This window comes from Leptinotarsa decemlineata, unplaced genomic scaffold (assembly GCF_025532065.1).
Source record: "Leptinotarsa decemlineata unplaced genomic scaffold, Ldec_3_MD MMD2_tig00026358_RagTag_RagTag, whole genome shotgun sequence".
Lineage (NCBI taxonomy): Eukaryota > Metazoa > Arthropoda > Insecta > Coleoptera > Chrysomelidae > Leptinotarsa > Leptinotarsa decemlineata.
Window position 1 is genome coordinate 3,722,004 of NW_027412703.1, and position 21,677 is coordinate 3,743,680.

At 35.9% G+C, this 21,677-nt stretch overlaps 2 protein-coding genes across 3 annotated transcripts in view; both read right to left on the reverse strand.

Moving 5' to 3' along the window:
• LOC111516143 (uncharacterized) overlaps positions 1-21,677 on the reverse strand; it is a 752,250-nt gene that overhangs the window by 189,771 nt on the left and 540,802 nt on the right. The gene's annotated exons all lie outside the window — the stretch shown is intronic.
• On the reverse strand, positions 337-5,712 carry LOC141486550 (uncharacterized). Its single transcript, XM_074184691.1, has 2 exons — positions 3,650-5,712; positions 337-537 (listed from the first exon to the last, which is right to left on the reverse strand). The coding sequence occupies exons 1-2, from the start codon at positions 4,439-4,441 to the stop codon at positions 505-507; spliced, it is 825 nt and encodes a 274-aa protein (XP_074040792.1). The 5' UTR covers positions 4,442-5,712; the 3' UTR covers positions 337-504.

Below are 21,677 nucleotides of genomic sequence, written 5' to 3' on the forward strand. Positions count from 1 at the left end.
GAAATTTAAAGACCGTATCAAGAGTCTCAAGTCAAAGTTATCCTCAGGGTCTTATGCTGTAAGGCTGACATCTTATGAGTTGGGATTTTCTGCTGCCAAAGTAACATACCACTCTCTCATAGAAACTCATCTACGATATGGAATTCCTTTCTGGGGTGCTTGTACTCTGACAGAACTGCAATCAATTTTAGTTATACAGAAAAGAGCTGTACGTTTTCTATGTAAAGCAAAACCACGAGATTCTTGCAGACCACTGTTTAAGGAAAAGAAAATCCTCACTGCAATTATAAACTTATAAATTCAAACTTATAAACTTTTCAAAAATGATACACGATCCTCACTGTTCCCGGTTTATTTCAAGACTGTCTATTATTCACTTATTAGTTATACAACTCGATATCGACGATGCTGGTGAATCATATAGCGAGTCATTGCAGTTGCCTTTGTTCCCTTGAACAGTCGTATCGCCAGTAAATTTCCTCCAGATTTTAACAGTCGGCCACGCTACACTTGTCCGCGTCCTCGCGATCCAATCACCTGAGAAATAACAACAATTTAGTAATAAGTGGTGGCACGAATGCACATTTAAATCAACATAGGTGGTCTGCTCTGGATACTCGCTTAGCTGAAAGTAAACCCCACATGACTAGTAAAACACAAGGGGTTGATGCATCAACACAAGTGAAGGAAACAAATAATAACAACAACAACAGCATGTAACATATCCGTCAGACATGCTCACCCAGGAGGAGTCCCAGTTAGCATACGTTGTTAACTAGGTCCCCTCACTCTCCGTAAATAAGCGCTTATTCGTTGTCAGATTCTCCTCGTCAGAATCTGAACTGACTTGTACATTGAAGGCCTTCATCTTATCAAGTGAAACAACCCCGTGATATTTTCTCTGCGATCGAGAAGATCCGTCAGGGTCTTTCACTACGTATCGATCGTGGTCCAATGCTTCAACAACAACGTAGGGCCCACTATATTTGGGAAGTAATTTCTTACTTCTTCCACTATTATTTGTTCGTATCGTTTGGATCAGCACTCGATCTCCAATTTTAAAGTTCCTACCAGCTGAACGACGCGCGTCGAATTTTGTCTTTTGGCATTGTTGCCCCTTATCAATTCGAGCTTTTGCGTTTGCTCTGGTTTCGTCTAAGTTACAATCTCCTTGGGGTTCTAGAGCTATTTCGTTGTCTAGAACCGCGTTTTTTATTCCTCGCGGATTATAACCGAAGAATAATTCATATGGCGTCTTGCCCGTCGCTGAATTCTTCGTTGAATTCAGTCCCCATTTTATTTTTGAGACGTTCATATCCCATCTTTCCTCATCTTCCGTTGATGTGGAAAGTGAAGATAGAATCGTTCTATTATATCGTTCCACCTGACCATTTGCTCTGGGAGTTGCGGTAGCATTCAGGACGTGTTTGATATTGAGTTCTCGGCAGTACTTTTCAAATGCCTTGCTTGTGAAACAGCTTCCTCTGTCGCTTATTATCCTTCTTGGTACTCCAAAGTTCTCTACTATACTTTTCAAAAACGATATGAGTGGTTGAGTCTTGGTGGATGGCACAGCCTTCATGAACACGAATTTTGTAAAGGAGTCCACTATCACAACGAGATATTGATTCCCTCTCTTCGACTTTACAAAAGGGCCTAAGTGGTCGACGTGTAACGTATCGAATGGTACTGCCACTTTTTCAATAGGATGCAGGTATCCGGGCTGTCTTCCCCCAGGTTCCTTGTTGTATATGCATGGCAAACAGGCGTCTGTGAATTTCTTGACATACCTTCTCATTCCAGGAAACCAATATAACTGGGATATCGCTGATAGGGTCTTTTCGAACGATAAGTGTCCCACTCCGTCATGGAAATGCAATACAACTTGCCGTCTCGCAGCTCTTGGTACAACCCACTTCTTGCCATCGGGTAACTTTCTATACAACCGACTTTTTTCGATACAATAGTCTTTGTGAATTTGTTGTTCCTCGTAGTCTGCGGGCAGCCTGTTCAACACTTCAATTAAATATTTGCATCTGTCGTCCATCATCTGTGCATGTAATACCCAGTCTTCGTTGGTAATATTTACTTCATTCACGATAACACCGAAATTTTGATAATGAATTTGACCTATTGGATTCCTACTCAGTGCATCGGCATGTGACATTCTTGATCCGGGACGATATTCTATCTCAAATGTGTACTCTTGTATCGCCAGCCACCATCTTCCAATTCTAGGTACAAGATCTCTTTTACAGAATGTCGTTCTTACGGCGTTGCAATCTGTAACTATTTTGAACGTAATCCCTATCAAATAGATGCGGAAATTTTTCAGAGCGCTAACAACGGCAATGGTTTCCAGTTCATATGAGTGATACCGTTGTTCCTCCTTGCTTGTCTGCCTGGAATAGTACATGACTGGTCGCAGTTTCCCATCGTGTTCTTGTAGAAGGATCCCTCCGAGCCCCCATTTCGATGCGTCCGTATGGACTTCCGTCCTTAGCTTTGGGTCGTAAATAGCCAGTAATGGTCTGGTGATGAGTTTTTCCTTAAGGGTCTCGAACGCTCTAATTTGATCTGATCCCCAAGAGAATACTACGTGCTTTTTTGTTAACATGGTTAACGGTCTGGCTATACTTGCGAAGTTTTGGATATATTTTCTGAAGTATCCTGCCAAACCTAAAAATTGTCTTACCGTTTTGATGTCCGTGGGACATGGATACTTCTCCACAGCTTCGATTTTTCTTCTTCCAGGTTGAACGCCCATTTGACAAATTTCGTGTCCAAGGTATTCAACTTTTTCTAGGAAAAATTGGCACTTAGCGAGTCTCAATGTTAATCTTGCGGATTTCAGGGCATCGAATATCTTCTCCAGACTGAGGAGGCCCGATTCAAAATCGTTGGAAGGAATCAGTATATCGTCCATGTAAACGATAAGATTGCCGTAGCGTAGATTTCCTAAAACCTTATTGACGGTACGTTGAAATACTGCTGGAGCATTGCACAAGCCGAAGGGGACCCTGAGGTACTCATAATGGCCATCAGGTGTTACGAAAGCAGTTTTTTCCACTGATGACTCTTCTATAGCTATCTGATGATAGCCGGATGCTAAATCCAAGCTAGTGAAGAACTTACACCCCTTGAGTTTTTCTAGGAAATCATCTGTGTGTGGGAGAGGGAACCTATCTTTGACGGTTTTCGAATTAAGTGCTCTGTAATCCACACACATTCGATGTTCACCATTTTTCTTTTTAACAAGCAATATAGGGCTAGAATATGGTGACTGCGATTCGCGAATTATTTCGTTTTCCAACAAATCGTCCACTATCTTCTTTACCTGTTCACGCTCCGAATGCGAAAGCCGGTATGGACGATAGACCACTGGCTTGTTGTCGGTGAGGTGTATGGACATTTTGAGTAGATCCGTTTTTCCTAATTCCCCGGTATGTTGGGCAAAGCAACATCTGAACCTATTTATTAAATCAAGCAAACGTTTTGCCTGCTCTGACGTGAGATTTTCATTATAAATCAAATCGGTTTGTCTAAATAGTTTTTGGTCATTTATCACCACTGAATTATTATTAATTGCAAAACAGGATTTATCTTCGAAACACTGTGCACTTCGTACTAAAATATGTTTCGTACTCACCTCAATTTCTCGTTGAGAGATGTTCGTGAGGGACACAAAGCCATCTTCGCCTTGTGTGATGCATTCTCCTATATAATGCTCTCGATTTGGCACTGATCGTAGGCCACCCGGAACGTAGACTTCTCCATTTACGGCATTTCGTGACGTAACAGCGATCATTGCAGTAGTCTTAGGTGGGACAACGACGGTCTCCTTGGCCCATAATGGTATTTTCCTCGGGGCTGACTGAAGCACCTCGTTTATGTCGTCGCTCGAAGAGAGTATTCGCACTTTTCCCTCTGCCACTATCATTACAACATGTGGCAAGCTTAGGAAAGGTTGACCCACCATAACAGACACCTCTTGAGCTGCATTTGGTACTACAAAAGCTTTTACGTTAGCCTCTGCATTGTCTAATTCTATGGTGAACTCTGTCTCCCCTAAAACAGAAACTTTTGATGCACCGTACCCTGTTATCGTTACAGAGCTGGCATTAATCTTTAGTTTTAGTTCGCGCGCTTGTTCCTCTCTAATCAGCATTGTTGGATTGTCAATTCCATCAATAAGACACGAAACTGCATGTTTTGGTTTGATTTCGCAAGCGTTAATCATATCCATCTTATCGAAATAGTACTCTTCCCATCCTTCCGAAGGCAACTTCCGTCGGTTGAGGAGTTTCCTAAGAGACGTCGCGTAATCTTGGTGCTCTGGAAACGATTTCAGAAGTAGAGTTTTCCATTCATTCCAGCTCAACTCGTACGAGCTCAAGTTGTCGTACCATTTTCGAGCTAACCCACTTAGGCGGCTCTGCATGTGGAATATTTTCGTGTGCTCGTTCCAACAATTCACTCTTCCCAATTGTTCTATCTTCTCGATCCACTTGGTACAACTAAGGTTAGGATTTCCTGGTTTGAATTCTGGGATACACTCTGGTTTGACAAAAACCTTACTGGTGACGAAACTTCATATTCGATGAGCCTTTCTACCAGTGATTCTAACCGTTGCACATTATCGCGAGGGAGTGGTGGCGTAGAGCTTCTAATAGTGGAGCGAACAGTCGAATCTACAACGTGTACTGCAGATCGTACACGCGAGTCACTGCGTTGTAGACGACGGTTTCCATTATGTTTGCGGCCATCGTCATCGCTAGAACTTTCGCTTGAAGTCCGAGAACCAGATCTTGATCGACCCATTTCTTCAAACCCAGTAACGTCAATACTAGATATCAACGCAGAAAAAGACTATGACTAATTTATACCTTAATTAGTCTGCAATGATTAATATACCTGATATGTGAGCAATTAATTTAATCCAAAAAATCAACACTCAGTCTATACGTTGACTGAAAACCCTTCGTAGAACCACTAAACACTAATCAATATATTGTAAATCTAATATGTGAACTAATGATTAAACTCGGAAAAATAACACTCAGTCTATACATTGACTGAAAACTTTCCCACCAATAACGAGTAAATAATATAGTTAATAATAACGATACCTAACGCTATGATTATCGCTACCACGAAGAACTGCAAATATATACACGTTCGGCTAATTGTTACGTTAATTAGACCTTAAGATTTTGGCAACAATCATCGTAGACGAGCCTTAGTTAGTTTAGTTTTGTACTCACAGTTCCACACACTCAGGTGACTAATTTATACGTTAATTAGACCTTTAGAGTTTGGCAACAATCATCGTAGACGAGCCTAAATTAGTTCAAGTAGTGTACTTACAGTTCCACACACTCTGGTGAACAAAAGAACACAACCGTATGACTAATTTATACGTTAATTAGTAGCACAAAATCACTGATGAACCACGAACACTATGCACTCGGTAGAAAAGAGTTCTATCTCACCGCTGCTCTATAAACTTATAAATTCAAACTTATAAACTTTTCAAAAATGATACACGATCCTCACTGTTCCCGGTTTATTTCAAGACTGTCTATTATTCACTTATTAGTTATACAACTCGATATCGACGATGCTGGTGAATCATATAGCGAGTCATTGCAGTTGCCTTTGTTCCCTTGAACAGTCGTATCGCCAGTAAATTTCCTCCAGATTTTAACACAATATTTATTTTTATTATTGAAAATATATTTCTCATAGCAAAACATCAAAATCGATTTTCAATCAACACAAACGCCACTCGACAAAGAAACGACTTTAATTTGCCCATTCCACAATATTCCCTCATTAAAGACTCTTTCATTTATAATGGGTTAAAAATGTTCAATCACCTATCATCAAATCTGAAATTTGCATGCAATAATGTACACTTTACGGAAGTTTTGAAGGATTTTTTTGTGAGAGAGCCTATTATAATTTATCAGTGTACTATCAAGATACTTTTTGATTCGACTTGTGGCCGATTCGTTTTATGTAATTAATATTGAAAACTTCCCAAATAAACTCTTATTGACTAAATTCGTGCAAGTGATATATTGTGCTATGTAAATACTAATTGTTTCTGTTTTTGTTATTTTTGTGTGCTTTGTACATATGTTCAATAACTACCTGAAATTTTATTCAACAACTACCTTCCAATGTATATTATTTTATAGTGTATAGTTTTCGAGAACATTACTCGAATAATTATAACTTGACAAGTAGCGATAGCTTCCATGTCTGAATTTGTTTCTCCAATTATTTTAACAAAGCTTTGTTAATAAGATCTTCAGACAATAAAGCATATTTTGACTTTGACTTTGAGGAAGATTAATCTCTTGAAGATGATTACTTGTTGATCGAAATACCTATCGAGATGTTGAAATAACGATTTGGTGTTAGGAAAAAACTCCAGTAATATTCATTCAGTATTGATAGATAGATTTTTTGCTATAGAAAGTAAGTTTTCATGGACTCCAAAGAGTACACTTCATGCGTGTACATTGAGTATCACTTTGAACACAAGGATAAATAAAATACTTTGATTTTTGAATCAGTATTCGAACTGTAACAGTGGAACAGATTTTTTTTCATTTTTCATGACACATTGATTAACATTTTCTAGATAAACTTTGTAGCGCTCCTATTCTTTCTCTATAGTATACCTATATCAAAATCTATATCTATATTTTCGGTAACGTTGAATTTGGGCAACGAACTAGATGTTTCCTGCAATGATTTTACAGTTCACATCGAACTTGATGTACTACTGCTAGTTGTATCAGCTTTTTTCAGTTTATGCAATTTTCGTGGACTAAACTCTTTCAGGTGTCGATAAATCATTTCTCTATCGCATATCATCAGTAGACATCCAGAGATGTATGTGAGGGAAATTTTCGAATATTTGTCATTCCATTTTCCGAATGCTGAATTTTGGCAATAGAAAAGCTGAAATGTGGAAGATTTCTAAAATACTGACTCTTCCTAAAATATCTAATCCAAATACTCTTAACGATCTGCGCCCCATTAGTCTGCTACCTACTTGTTCACAAGTATTGGAAAAAATAATGAGTTTCCAAATCAAATTCTTTTTAAATTCCTTTAATATTTTACCAGTCAACCAGTCGGAATTTCGTAAAGAACACAGCTGTACAACTGCTCTCTTGAAAATAACTGATGATATTTTCGAAGCTGCGGACAAAGGTAACACAACTGCTTTGATACTTATAGACTTCTCCAAAGCTTTTGATACTATTAGTTATCCAATTTTATTTGCAATTTTGAACTTCATCGGGTTTTCTGAACCTGCTATAAATTTAATTAAAAGCTATGTTAAAGATCGTTCACAGTTTGTAGAAACTTCGAAGGGAAAATCAAGCAGTGAATTTATTAAATTTGGAGTACCTCAGGGATTTATACTTGGATCCTTATTATTTTGCATATACACTTGTGATCTAGTTTCTGTTTTAAGACATTGTAATTCACATACGTATGCGGATGACACTCAACTATATCTATCATTCAACCCTAATGACGTTGCTACTGCTAATCAAAAATTGAATGAAGATTTAGCTCGTCTTATTTCAGCATCTGAGGCTCATAACCTCAAAATTAATTCAAACAAAAGTAATCTGCTTGTTTTTGGTACTAATCGTAGCTTGGTGGAGAGACATATTAATATTGTTATTGGTGATACAGTAATATGCCCCACGAACGTGGCAAAAAATTTAGGTATCGGAATGGATGTGAATTTAAGGTTTACAAAACATGTCACAAAATGTGTTCAAAGAAGTTACATGAGTTTGAAAATGCTTTATCCTCATCGTCATTTATTATCAATAAGTTTTAAAATAAAATTAACAAAAGCTCTTGTGTTGAGTCATTTTGCATATTGTGATGTTGTGTATGGTTCATGACTGAATAAAAAAGATATTTTAAGAATTGAGAGAGTTCAAAAATCATGTCTTAGGTATATATATGGTATTAGAAAATATGACAGAATTTCATATAGACTTAAGGAAACCAATTGGTTGACTATGGAAAATACCGTGTTTTACACTCGGCTACCCTCTTTCATAAAATATTGATTAACAAATGTCCATCATATTTGTATAACAAAATAAGATTTCGTAGCGATGTACACACTCTAAATTTGAGGTTTAAAGGGTTACTTTCTCCGCCGCCCCATCGAACCACTCTATATCGACGATCCCTCAGTTATAATATATATAGTTTGTACAATAATATTCCACAAAAATATAAATTTAGTAAAGTTTCTTCATTTAAGTGCTGTTACAAAAAATATCTCATCGCTGCTCAATCATAAAGCCATTGATTTCATTAATTTCATAGATTTTTTACTTCTGAAAAATTTTCAGTAATACATTCAACATGTTTTCTCTCTCTCTTCCCGGAGCCTTAAATCGAGATACAGATTTCTTAGACTAGTTAAGTAGGTTATTTTTCGTTGAAAAAAGTATTAGTGCTTGCGCAATAACTCATCAGGTGAACATGTTTAGAAGTCCTTATAACAAATTATTTTTTTTTCATCCAGGATTTAATTGTCTTTGAAGACATATTTCATTATATTACGGGAAAGTAGATGAAATGGGCTGAAGTAACTAGTACCAGTACCAACCGAGATACCAACTATCTTCACTTTGACTCTCCAAGAACCGTCGCCCTAAGCAATTTGACGTTATTCAAATAACTACTACCAACAATGCAATGTAAATCCATTCAATTTTATAATCAAACAAAAGCTTTGACCTTTACCGATAATATATGTACGGCTTTAACTTTGAATAGAGGTCAATGTATTCAGGTAGTAAATTACCAAGAGGGTTGGTAACCCGCTCATAAACACAAAAAAAAGTTTTCTTGGAATGCCTTTCTGAACGATTTAAATAACTCAAGCGACAGGGTTTTACGATAGTTTAGACCCAAAAGGGCTAAACTACATTTTTATTTTATCTCGACTGTTTTGTCGAGATCTCGATTGTCATCGATTTTAAGAATACTTTCCCAGCGATATTTCTTATGAAATGACGTGGGATGGTTGTCATATGGAATTTATAAGTTTTCCGAAGTTCATATAAGTATGGAGAAGAAAAAGCGAAAATTTTTCTTTCCAAAAAATCAATCTCTTTTTGAAATATCCCCTTTTCAATTTAAACAATATTTCTATGGCTTAGATTGAGAAGGAAAAAGTGTTTTTGTATAATTGTGTGATTCAAAAATATTTTTCAAACCACCACATTATTGATAACAGTGTTTTTACAAAATTTCTAGGACTATAGATAGACAACGGTTAAAATTCAATAAACATGTCAAAAACTTGAATAAAAAAGTGTCCGCTGGTTATTATGCTGTGAAAATTACTGCAAACGAACTAGGATACCCAACTGCAAAGACACTATACTACTCCTGCGATACGATATCCCATTCTGGGGAGTGTGCAGAGGTAATGTTCCTCAAAGTGTTTTTGTCTTACAAAAAAGAGTCCTGAGATACCTCTGTAAACTAAAATTTAACGATTCGTGTAGATTTCACTTCAAGTAACAAAACATACTTACGGTAGTGTCTATATTTATACTTGAAACAGTGTGTCTCATGAAAAAAACACAAGAATAATATTATGTGGATAGAATGGAATAATAAGTAGACCAAAACTATACACTTTCTATACATTATACACCTTCTATTGTTTGTTATATTTTGAATTTCAAATAAGTGACTGATTGTTCCTATTTAATTCAATATTATATAGTAGTGACTATTTTTATACATTTATGAAATGTTATCAATTTAATTACATTTATAATTATAATTCCAGATAGTTTGTTTTTTACCGAATTGTGTTCATTTTAACAGGTTAAACAGGACTAGTGCAAATAATCGCTCTGTAAAAGCTGCCTAGTCTTCTAGGCAGCTTTTACATCGTTTTCATGCATTGAGAAAAATTATCAAATTTAAGTCATCTCTTACGAATTATTTTAAAAATTTTCACGTACTGCCCATTGCCTAATGACTTTAAATGTACGGGATTTCAATAAAATGAAGGTAAAAAGTTTCCATTTCAAGAGTTTCCTAATTGCGCCTTGCATATGGAAACGGCGTTAATATCCATTTGTATGTTTTCGGAGAGATACGTTTGTTCAAATTGATATTTATTATACCGAGATTAGCCTCCGTGCTAATTATACCTTAATTTGAATATACTAAGGGGTCGAGAGAGAAGATAATGTTGAAATTTAATCTGAAAATGGTTTCTTCTCTTTATATCATGAAAATTCGATTACAAGAGGGTTTAACGGGCTTTTGGCAATCTCTATGAAATTTATAGTGGGTACTTCATAGTTAATAAATAATGTCATTTTCGAATCTGAACATTATCTGAATCGTTGAATATTGTTGAGATTCTGAAAAAAACTCTAGCAATTGGATTAACTGAATTCATTGTTGTTTATGTTTTAATGTTGGAGAGAGCTTGACACAATTTTTTATGGTGAATTTCATTAGTTCACACTTCCATTGTCTAATATGATATTTATATGATTTAAAATATCTGAAAGAGCAAATATATGCGAGCGCTTTCGACAGCTGGTCGTGCTATAATCATCTAGGCTTTACTCAAACTCAGATTCGAATGCATTTGAATGTTTCAATGTATATAAGAATATTCATATCAAGTTTGGTTTCTAAGGAAACAAACTATTACAACCAAAATTCGTTTCTCAACTGTACGTAAAATAGTCAAAAACAAACCTTATGAACGCAAGACGCGATGCGATACAGCATTACTAAAATCTTTAGATGTGCATCTAATAAAAACAATATATGACTGTTACAAAAGCATTGAGATTCCTGCAACTGAAATCGTAAGGAAGTAATTGAATACTTTCGGCCATAACGTGAACTGCTGTGACAAAACTTTCCAGAATTGGATGAAGAAACTAGGATTTAGATTTTAAATAATAAACAAGCAGTTATGGAAAGCAGAAGAATAGTGGAATTGCGTAATAAATACTTTAAACAAATAACTAAATATAGACAAGAACAACGGCAAATTTTCTATTTGGACGAAACTTGGTATGACACTCACGACACAGTTACGAAACGGTGAACTGATGGTTCTAGAATGTGTACGCCTAACATGCCTGCAAACAAAGAATCGCGACTTATCATTGTGCATTGCGGAGGAAGGGAAGGATGGGTTCCGAATTCTTTGAAATTATGTGGAAAAAAACTTGAGGACTGCAATGTTGACTATCATAAGAACATGGAAGCTAATATTTTTGAGGAACGGTTTGAAAACACATTGATCCCAAATTTGGATACGATAAGTGTAATAGTTCTTGACAACGCTTCCTATCATTATCTACAACTCATCAAAGTACCGAATAAAAATTCGAGAAAAGATGAAATACAAAGTTTTTCAATGTATAACAATTTGTATTTTGAAGATTACTATACCAAAAATAAACTACTTGAAGTTTTACAAACAAAAAACATTTGAAAAAGTGTATGCCCTTGAAAGTATTGCTAAAAAGTATGGACATACCATACTGAGACTTTCCCCTTATTTTTGTATTTTCACTCCCATCGAGTTGATTTGTTGAAAATTGGAACAAATCATCAGGCGTCAAATTAATTTTCCAAAATTTGATAAGAAGGTGATAGAGCTAATTAAAGAAGGAGTATCTAATATTACCGAAGAAGACTGGCAGAAAAGGATTAAAAAAGTAATTTTAGTTTAAAAGACTCTATGGGGATTGGACTTCCATATCAATGGTAGAAATAAATTCATAATTGATTTAAATGACGCTAGTGATAGTGAAACAGAGAATATGGAAGCCTACATTCCTATAACCTAATAATAATTATTAAGTAAAACATGAAATTGAACAATCGAGTGAAAATGTGAAAAATATGAAATGAATAAATTCCTACATGAATTTCGAGATGAAAGCATGGATATAATATCAAGAGTGTTTTATTCACGATGGTTATTGTCTTTTCCAAAGGAAAAGTAACTACATGTGTGTTCTGCTATCAAAAATGTATTTCAGCCACTGACACATAATTTATTTAAATCTAATACTCCGCTTTCTCAGTGTACACTCCCTCCCATCCATAACGAATTTACTCGTATTTGAACACAGCTTATAACGGTTTCTGCTCACGCAAGTGTGCGACATCATCGTTTTTTACTGTATTTCTCCCCCACGTACAAAACGAAACAAAAAGGGGCGTTGAATATTCGATTGAAACAATAATAATTGTATTCTGTTTGTACTACATTCTGCTCAAGTGAACCTGTCTCGAGAAGTAGTCAGCGAACATATATTATGAAATTAGAAAGGAGTTCTCCGATGATTTTAGTTCTCGATGAACACACCCAACCAAGGATAAATCTCCTACACAAACCTTTTACGGTAATATGCACACAGTTATAAATGAAATGTGGATTCTGTTGTTTATAAAGATGTCTTGTAGAGGTGAGGTTTTCAGATATTGTAGCAGGTATTCACCATTATACAGGGTTAATCTTCAGGAACAGCATCGATCGATTGTGGGAAAACTATAATAAGGAAAAATCTGAAGTCTGTGGGGGCAACTCAGCTAAAATATTTTTTTTAAATGGGCGCACTTTCGGTTATACTGGAAGTAGCTGTCAAATTTGTTACTTTGAATAGAATACCCTATATATTATTACATTTTTGGTTCATATATAGTCAGTGGGCATACTTGAAGACTGGCTGTAAATCAAATCATCTAAAGGAACAATTCGTTCAGGCCAGTTTCAACTACTTACACTGTAGGTTAATAGACTAACACCTATCAGAAAACAACTACTCCCCCGGCTAATACCACGAAGGGCGTTGGATTATATCTAACAGGTGTCAGTGCAGGATTTTCTTCACTGAAGTTATTCCTGCATATGCTGTTGGCGATACAACTGCCGCAATATATTTAAAATTATTGGAACACATTTGCAGACCGGTTTCGGGCTGTTTGGCCACTCGTCAGTGGAAGGTAGTATCTATCATTACCATAAAGTCCAGAGTATCATTCCTCGAACTAGGCTGCAGCGGACAACAAACAACAGGTTTGTCATCGCCACATCTGCCTATGAACGATAAAACCAACGGCATATCCGAAATTTGACCAATTCCTTGTATAAGGAAAGAAAACTTTTCACATATATTCAGTTTTTTATATTATTCTGTATTCTGACGTTGTCTACCAATCTCATACAGGCAGGCAGATGAATCAGAAATTGAATTCCTCTGTATATTGGGCTTCTCTCATACAGACTAGTTCCATGTTTAGGAGGCCTAATAAGATCGAAGATCCAGTTGGGTATTCGTGATAATCAGAGTTGAGAGAAAAGTTATGATAATTACTTTTTACATATAGAACGCATTTGTAGATGTTCTTTGAAATGATTACATGTTTTTCTATAGTCTAGGCCGAACATTAATCGTATACTCCTCTTTTGAGAGAAGAAGACCCTGGATACCCCCACTGCACCACCCCATAATAAGAATTGAAAGAAGAAGAAAAGAAAGAATATTATAAGAAATGTAGGAATAGACAATAGCATAGTCAATGCTTCCTTTACTGAGATTCTACTATTCTCAAATATTTCATTTCTGGTGAAAAAGTGCATACAAACTGTTCAAGCAGAATTTACCATCAGAGAATTTTTCCCACACCAAGTGGTAAATTCTTTTGCCAGTATATTCATTTTTGCAATGAGGTCTTACCTTTTAACGTGTGATTCCTAACACGTGACACCTAATAGGTGACAAAACAAATTATTTTAGGAAGTGGGATTTTATATCTGACAGTTTGCAACTTAATATATCTAAATTATCGCGCTAACAGAGTTTGTCACTTTACACATGGTATGGATCAGAGAATTCTCCAGAACATTTGTGCAAGATGTTTTTATATAGAAAGTACTCGGGTGTCTGTAACAGATTTTAGGAACTTAGGATGCACTGTTTTGAACCTTTGGTGTAGTAATGAATATTACTGGAGTTTTTTCCCAACACCAAATCGTTATTTTTAACACCTCGGCACGTGTTTCGATCGCCAAGTGATCATCTTCAAAGAGGAAGATTAACACCGACAATATTGATCACTTGGTGATCGAAACACGTGTCGAGGTGTTAAAAATAACGATTTGGTGTTGGGAAAAAACTCCAGTTGTTCCGTCTTCACCTCCATTTTTTTTGTGTTCATATAATTAAGAGATATTGTGTTTGTCTGATTATTTTTTCCCATATTTTTTTTCTCTCATTATCGTGAGAACGACTGTGCGTTCCATGTTCGGAGAAGTGAACAGACACCTTGTTGAATCGGTTGTCAACGGCTCGATAAGTGATCTACCTCGATAATAATAATTTCGCTCTACAAGTGCAAGACTTCGATAATAATAGTTATTCATATAAACACTTGTGTTTATGCCCAGTTTCCTCTCTAAGAAAAGGAATTCAATCAACGTTGGATCTGGATGCAGAACGATTCCAAGGTAGGAAAACACAGTCTCGTGTAATAAATTCTCATCATTATTCTCTGGCCATTGAAAGGCAACTTTATAAAACTGGTCAAACACTCTTTGAGATAGCGAACTCCTATTTTTTTACAGTCCATTTATCAAATACAAAACACCAGTAATATTCAGATTCTAGGAATGCAAATATTAAACTTTTCCAGTAATTTAGGGCAGTCAACTATGTTTTTCATAATTTTATAGGTTAGTAACACTATAATATTCACGCCTTTTTTCGAAAAAGTTATGCTTTTCTATCTATATTGCTGCTATTCTATCTATATGATATCGATAAAAGGGGCTCCACACAACTGACACGTATTCCAACTTTGATCTAATGAAAGCATAGAATAGAGTTTTTAAGATCGAAGTTTAATTGAAATCACTACTGTTACGTGCAATTAATCCGTACAAATGACGGAGTTTACAACATTATCGATATGCCTATTAAATGATAGTGCAGTGTCAAATGTGACGCCAAGATCAGTAAATGTTTTTGGTCTCACAAGGAAAACGTTTCTCTATTGAATAATCAAAGATCAAGATGTTCGTTTTTAAACTGTAGGACATGACCTTACATTTATTCGGATTTAGCGACAAGTTATTTCAATAACACCAATCTACAACCCGTCCTAAGTATGCTGAGAGGTTCACACAATCATCTATGTTCTCAACGAGGCAGTATAGTTTTAAATCATCAGCATACAAAAGGAAATATACACCTATAACATCTGTAATATCGTTAATGACGATATTGAAGAGCAGCGGTCCCAGATTTGATCCTTGTGGAACACCGAACCTTTGCAAAGTTGCATATAATAGAGATAGGCCGATAATTTGAAATATCTCGTCTGCCTCCTTTCTTGAAAATGGGACAGACTTTTGATGATTTCCGGATCCTTAGTATTGTAGCCGATCTTAAGCAGATATTAATTAGTATATCTAGATAGAGGACGAGCAAGCACAAGTGCACAATCTTTTAGGATGAGAGCTGGAATGTCATCTGGACCAGTGGTCTTTTAAGGCTTGAGCGACCGTAGTGCTTCGTATACTTCGTTTTCACTGAAGCTTGATATATCAAGAAAGTGATTATCATCAATATCAGAGTTTGGTTGGTTATAGCGCCATCTGGATGTGAGCCTAGGAACTTATCAGCCCACCTTATACTTTATCTATTTCTAAATGAAGATACTATAAATAAGTTAAATAAATAAGTTAAGTTAAGAGTCAAAAGGGGAGGCAGTAAGTATCTACAGCAGTTACTGGAAAAAGAAATGACAGAGATATATTCATTTCCATAACTTTTTTCAATATTTTCTCACTTCAGTTTGCTCACTCTATATTTTATTTTATAGTAAATGAAATATAACCGACGGAAAATAGATTCCGCTGAAATCTGAAATCACCATTATCTTCGTGAGTCCCATAATCGTAGTAATGTTACCACAAGCCGGTTTGTACATTCACTTTCGAATCCGGAGACTGAAGCGAAAATAGATTCAAAAGTTCAAGGTACTAGGTGGGACAGAAGAAATCGCGAGAAGAATCTAATGATTTCACATAAAATATTAATCTGATGAATTATAACACTAATTGATGGATTGCACTTGAGAGGATAAGGACTAAAATTGTATTATAGAATTCGAACGCACATACCTACCTACTCTGCTTCGAAAATGTTGCCTGTATCGTAAAGATCCTTCAATTCGAAATAGACTCAATAGAGGATACTATAATTGCGCTATTCAACGTCGACAGGCTGGTAATTCGTTACCTGAAGTCCGAAAAAGGCCTTTAATTGCATAGGTACATTGGGTGGAGATCGCTTTCAGGTAAAACAAGAGTGATGTTCCATGTATTCTATTCTATAACATTGCGTTTTTCAGAGGACGTAATTTTATTTTGTGGGGTCGGAGCTACCCTTTTCACACAGCCGGCATTTTGGAAACAGGGGTGCTAAGGGTTTTTGCACTGTATCTCGTAAACTAGCAATCCTACAGTGAATTTTATGAAACATTATTTGCAGCGAATTAAATTGTCTAAAACTTTATTTCCCTTACTTTTCATCGTAAAATGGAAAATAAAAAAATGATAAATAGAAACAACTGAGAATTTTTGAACCAATTTTTTTTTGGCATCATAACTTTTTTTCTGGTCATTACAGTCTTATACGGGGATTTTCAAGGAATAATTTCCATTACGAATTTGTTCAATTTCATTAATTAATCTGGGATTTACAGCGTTTCGAAGTTGACCAGTTTCTTGAATACTCCTAAGAATACTTAAGAACCGTATGTTGATTACAGGTGTCTTATAGTGTTCAAGAGTACTTTGATAAAGATATGGATGGAATTTTGATATGAAATTATTCCCTGTTTAATCGTTGTTTATGTTGATTGTAATGTTTACTCATTATTCATGTAACACTGTTTTTCTTTATGAACTATTTCCTTGAATAAACATTATTATTATTATTATTATCCCGTAGTGTGCGCTGGTCAGGCCCTATCCCCCGAAGCCCCGATACATTCGGGAGGGCGCGCCAGCATAATCAACCAATGACCACTCCCCACACCGTGGGGTAAGTGATCATTGGGTCCGAGAATCATGTGCCCTGAGCAAACGCAGTGAGTCAAGAATGACAGCCTTCTGCATCTGTGCGGCTAAGATTTCTGCCTTAATGCGGCAAGCCGGTATGATTTTGAGATTCGAGAGTAGAGAAGACATCATTCCACCAAGGACTCCAACAATCAGAACGACCATCTTGACAGAGTGATCTGGATAGAGTCTGCGGAGTTCGAAGAGAAAGTCTCGATATTTTATCCGTTTTTCCTCCTCTTTTCTGACGATATTCGTCTCGCCAGGAGCTGAAAACTCCACGACAAATATCGTCTTGATCTGGTGGTCGAAAAGAACCACATCAGGCTTATTAGCTTGTATGAGCCTGAGGGTGAGGGTATTATTATTATTATTATTATTATTATATTGTAATAGTTCCTACAATTTTGAAAACAGTGTCTGGAGGTATTTATGTACAGTGCATTTCTTTAATGTCCTCCCCCTTGAATTTTTTGAACGGAACAACTCAAAAAATTGAAAATTGGGATAATGAAATTAATGCAGGAATACTTTATTTCGAAAAAAAATTGACAGATGAAACTTTCGAAATGGCGATTGGGCGCTATCTGTGAAAAAAAATCAAATCGAAAGGGGGGTCTTGTGTACATCATTTTGAACTTCCTGACGAATACTTCACAACCCTAGAATATAATGTCAATATCTTCAACTACTACAAAATGGCGGAACTTTAAATAATTGCCTGAATACATTGACATTTAACTACATAATATGAGTTAATAAGCTTGGGGTTAGTTTAGAAGATGCTAGAAATGGTTGCCTTGAACTTCATGACATATGAACAACCTATCCGATATTTCACGCCGAACATATTCGAACACAGTAATGTTAATATCTCTACAAATATTTATTATTCTCTGCCGTATATTTAATATTGAAGCAGGTTCAGTTTCGTACACCTTTTGCTTCGAATAGCCCCATAAAAAAAGTTCGAAGGTGTCAAATCTGGCGAGCGGGCTGGTCATTCTGTAGGACCTCGACGGTCAATCCAACGACCGGGAAAAGAAGTATCCAAGTAGTTTCTTACTTGTCTGGAGTAATTTAGTAGTGCTCCATCTTGTTGGAATACAATATCCATATCGAATTCATTAGGATTCGCTTTGACGATTTCAGTGATGAGAGGTTAATAGTAGTTTCCAGCATATTCAAATACAATTCACCTGTTGAATTTTGATCAATGAATAGAAGTCCTACAATATGGTTTCCCAATATTCCTGCCCAAACGTTAATTTTTTTCTCGATATTGAGTATGTGTTTCCCGGAAAACGTGAGGGTTGGTGTCACTCCAATAACAGCATTTTTTCTGTGAACATTGCCCTTTGAAAAACTGTACATTCGTCACTAAAACAAATATTGTGGAGGTAGGTAGGATGCCTTGCAATGGTTTCCGTCATGATTTCGCAGAATTCTGTTCTTCGATCAGGGTATTTTCAGTTGATGGTGTACCATTTTAATTTTGTATAGATAATACCTATTCCTCTTCAAAAATCTCCACACAGTAGAAGGAGACACCTCACAAACATTCGCGACGGAATAAGTAGACTGTTCAGGATTTACTACCATCTAACCAATTATTTTCACATGCTGTTCTTCCGGAATGGACGGATGACCTGGGAGCTTTTTGTTATGTACACTACCGCTAGTTGCGAATTTGGATACAAGTTCCCTCAAATATTTTCTACAGATAAGACAATTCGGAAATCTATTCGGTCTCGTGAAAGTTACGCGTCGCACCGTAAATAAAAATCTTTTCAATTTTTTCTTCCAATGGACGAGAATTGAGCATTTTAGAGACTGTTGACTTGGTATCTTTCTACTAGTAAAACCGAAAACTAAATGAGAATATTCTTACTGAACAAAGATGTTCATTGTCGGTCTGATATTTTTTGTCGTTTTTATAAACAAAAAATAACTTGAATTTCACTAGTTCGGACTTCCATTGTCTACTATATAAAATGATTTGAAATCCCTGAAACAAGTAAAAAAGAATAATTAAAAAAGAATAGTTGAAAATAACAATTATATTAAGCAACAGTAAACCTGAAATGAAGTGATAGTGAAATAACCTACAAGTAACAAATATAAAAATTGAATAAATAAAAATTACAGGAATGAAAAAAAGACATTAATAAAAAAAAATAAAAAAGTGTAGAGATTCCAAGTCACGTTAGTTCACGACGTTTCGATTGTTGGTATCTACAATCGTCTTCTGGTGATGACTGGACTGATTCCTCCGAGAGATGACTATTTTATAGGTCGTTGAAAATACTTTCACTTTCTCTACTTTCCATTTTCCGCTTCACTGATTCCGTGAGAGATGACCGTTTTGGCGGGAGTTGGTCATTTTTCGTTTGATGATGGGTTTCCATATGTTTCGTATATCTACGCTGGCCTGGCTGAATACGTTGTTGGACAACATGTATGCGGCTTCCTTAAATTTTCTCCTGAACCAATGTTCCTCTCTGTGCAAGATCTCAGCTTGGGACCACTCGATGTTGTGTTGATGGGTCCAAACATGGTCTGCTATTCCTGATTTGGGTCCATGTTTGGACCCATCAACACAACATCGAGTGGTCCCAAGCTGAGATCTTGCACAGAGAGGAACATTGGTTCAGGAGAAAATTTAAGGAAGCCGCATACATGTTGTCCAACAACGTATTCAGCCAGGCCAGCGTAGATATACGAAACATATGGAAACCCATCATCAAACGAAAAATGACCAACTCCCGCCAAAACGGTCATCTCTCACGGAATCAGTGAAGCGGAAAATGGAAAGTAGAGAAAGTGAAAGTATTTTCAACGACCTATAAAATAGTCATCTCTCGGAGGAATCAGTCCAGTCATCACCCGAAGACGATTGTAGATACCAACAATCGAAACGTCGTGAACTAACGTGACTTGGAATCTCTACACTTTTTTATTTTTTTTATTAATGTCTTTTTTTCATTCCTTTAATTTTTATTTATTCAATTATTATATTTTTTACTTGTAGGGTATTTCACTATCACTTCATTTCAGGTTTATTGTTGCTTAATATAATTGTTATTTTCAACTATTCTTTTTTAATTATTCTTTTTTACTTGTTTCAGGGATTTCAAATCATTTTATATAGTAGACAATGGAAGTCCGAACTAGTGAAATTCATCACGAAACATTGTCAATCACCTTCAAACAAAAAAATAACTTAACAAACTTCATCGGGTTGTTGGAATTGTCATATAAAAAAAAATATTTCTAGAAATATCGATACGAATGTATTTGTCTTCAGGAAATTATTGAATGTTTCGCCATTTTGTAGCAGGTGAAGATATTGACTTCATGTTCTAGTCTTGTGAAGTATTCGCCAGGAGCTTCAAAATAATGTGTCACAGGACCCCCCCTCTTCATTTAATTTTTTTACAAATGGCGCCCAGGCGCCATCTTGAAAGTTTCATCTGTCATTTTCACTTCAAAAGAAAGTATTCATGCATCAATTCCATTATCCCAAATTTCAATTTTTTGAGTTAACCCGTTCAAAAAATAAGAGGGGGGGAACATTAAAAAAATGCACTGTATATGCATTTTCATTTATTTATTTACATTTACTTTTCTATCCTTGTACCAATAATTTTTTATATTCATAAATGTGAGAAAATTATTTCAACATATATTTAAAATACTTATTATGTGTTGTTTACAACCGACTCTTTTTTTTTTTGGTCTCTATAACTATTTATAATTGCTTTGTCTACGAGGTGTTCATCTTTCGACAATAAAGTATATATTATCATTATTATATACAGGGATTCACGTGTCCAACGTGACAACGAAGACCTTGAAAACATCTATACTTGGCTCCCACCTCATGCTTTTACTGTAGATTGTCCTGAATTATTTTGTGGTGGTAAAGGAATAGTAGCTTCGGAATTTATAAATTGTTATCGCGTCAATGAGATACGAGCAGGATCAACGAGTGTGATTATGGGATCTGATTTTCCACGACTGTCATTTCATCGCAAATCCTAGGTTCTTTCCTATTGAAATCCCTTACTTTTATTTCAACAGTGTGCATTTCGAGAGGAACAGTAGGCGATATCACACAATATCTGGCATACAAGTCAACATCTTCTCCATTGGCATTATTCGCTGGGGATGGCATAAGAAAAGGTACCAAGTCATCTTTGTTCATTTACCTTCACACCAGTAGAACGATCCTCTAATAACAGCCACAAAAGTCATTTTGTTATCGATGGTAGTTTTTTGTTACATAAGTGGTTTGGGATCGGTATTCGTCTTTGAACAACATCCTTGATAAATATTTTGGGTATGTACAAAAACACTATGGCCTATTTGCAAGAATAATATTTGATGGTTACTCCGAAAACCCTGATATCGCATGAACAAAGTAGTGGAAGCGCTTGTATCGCACGTAAAGCATCAATTGACAGAGATAAAGTTTGATAGGAGCACC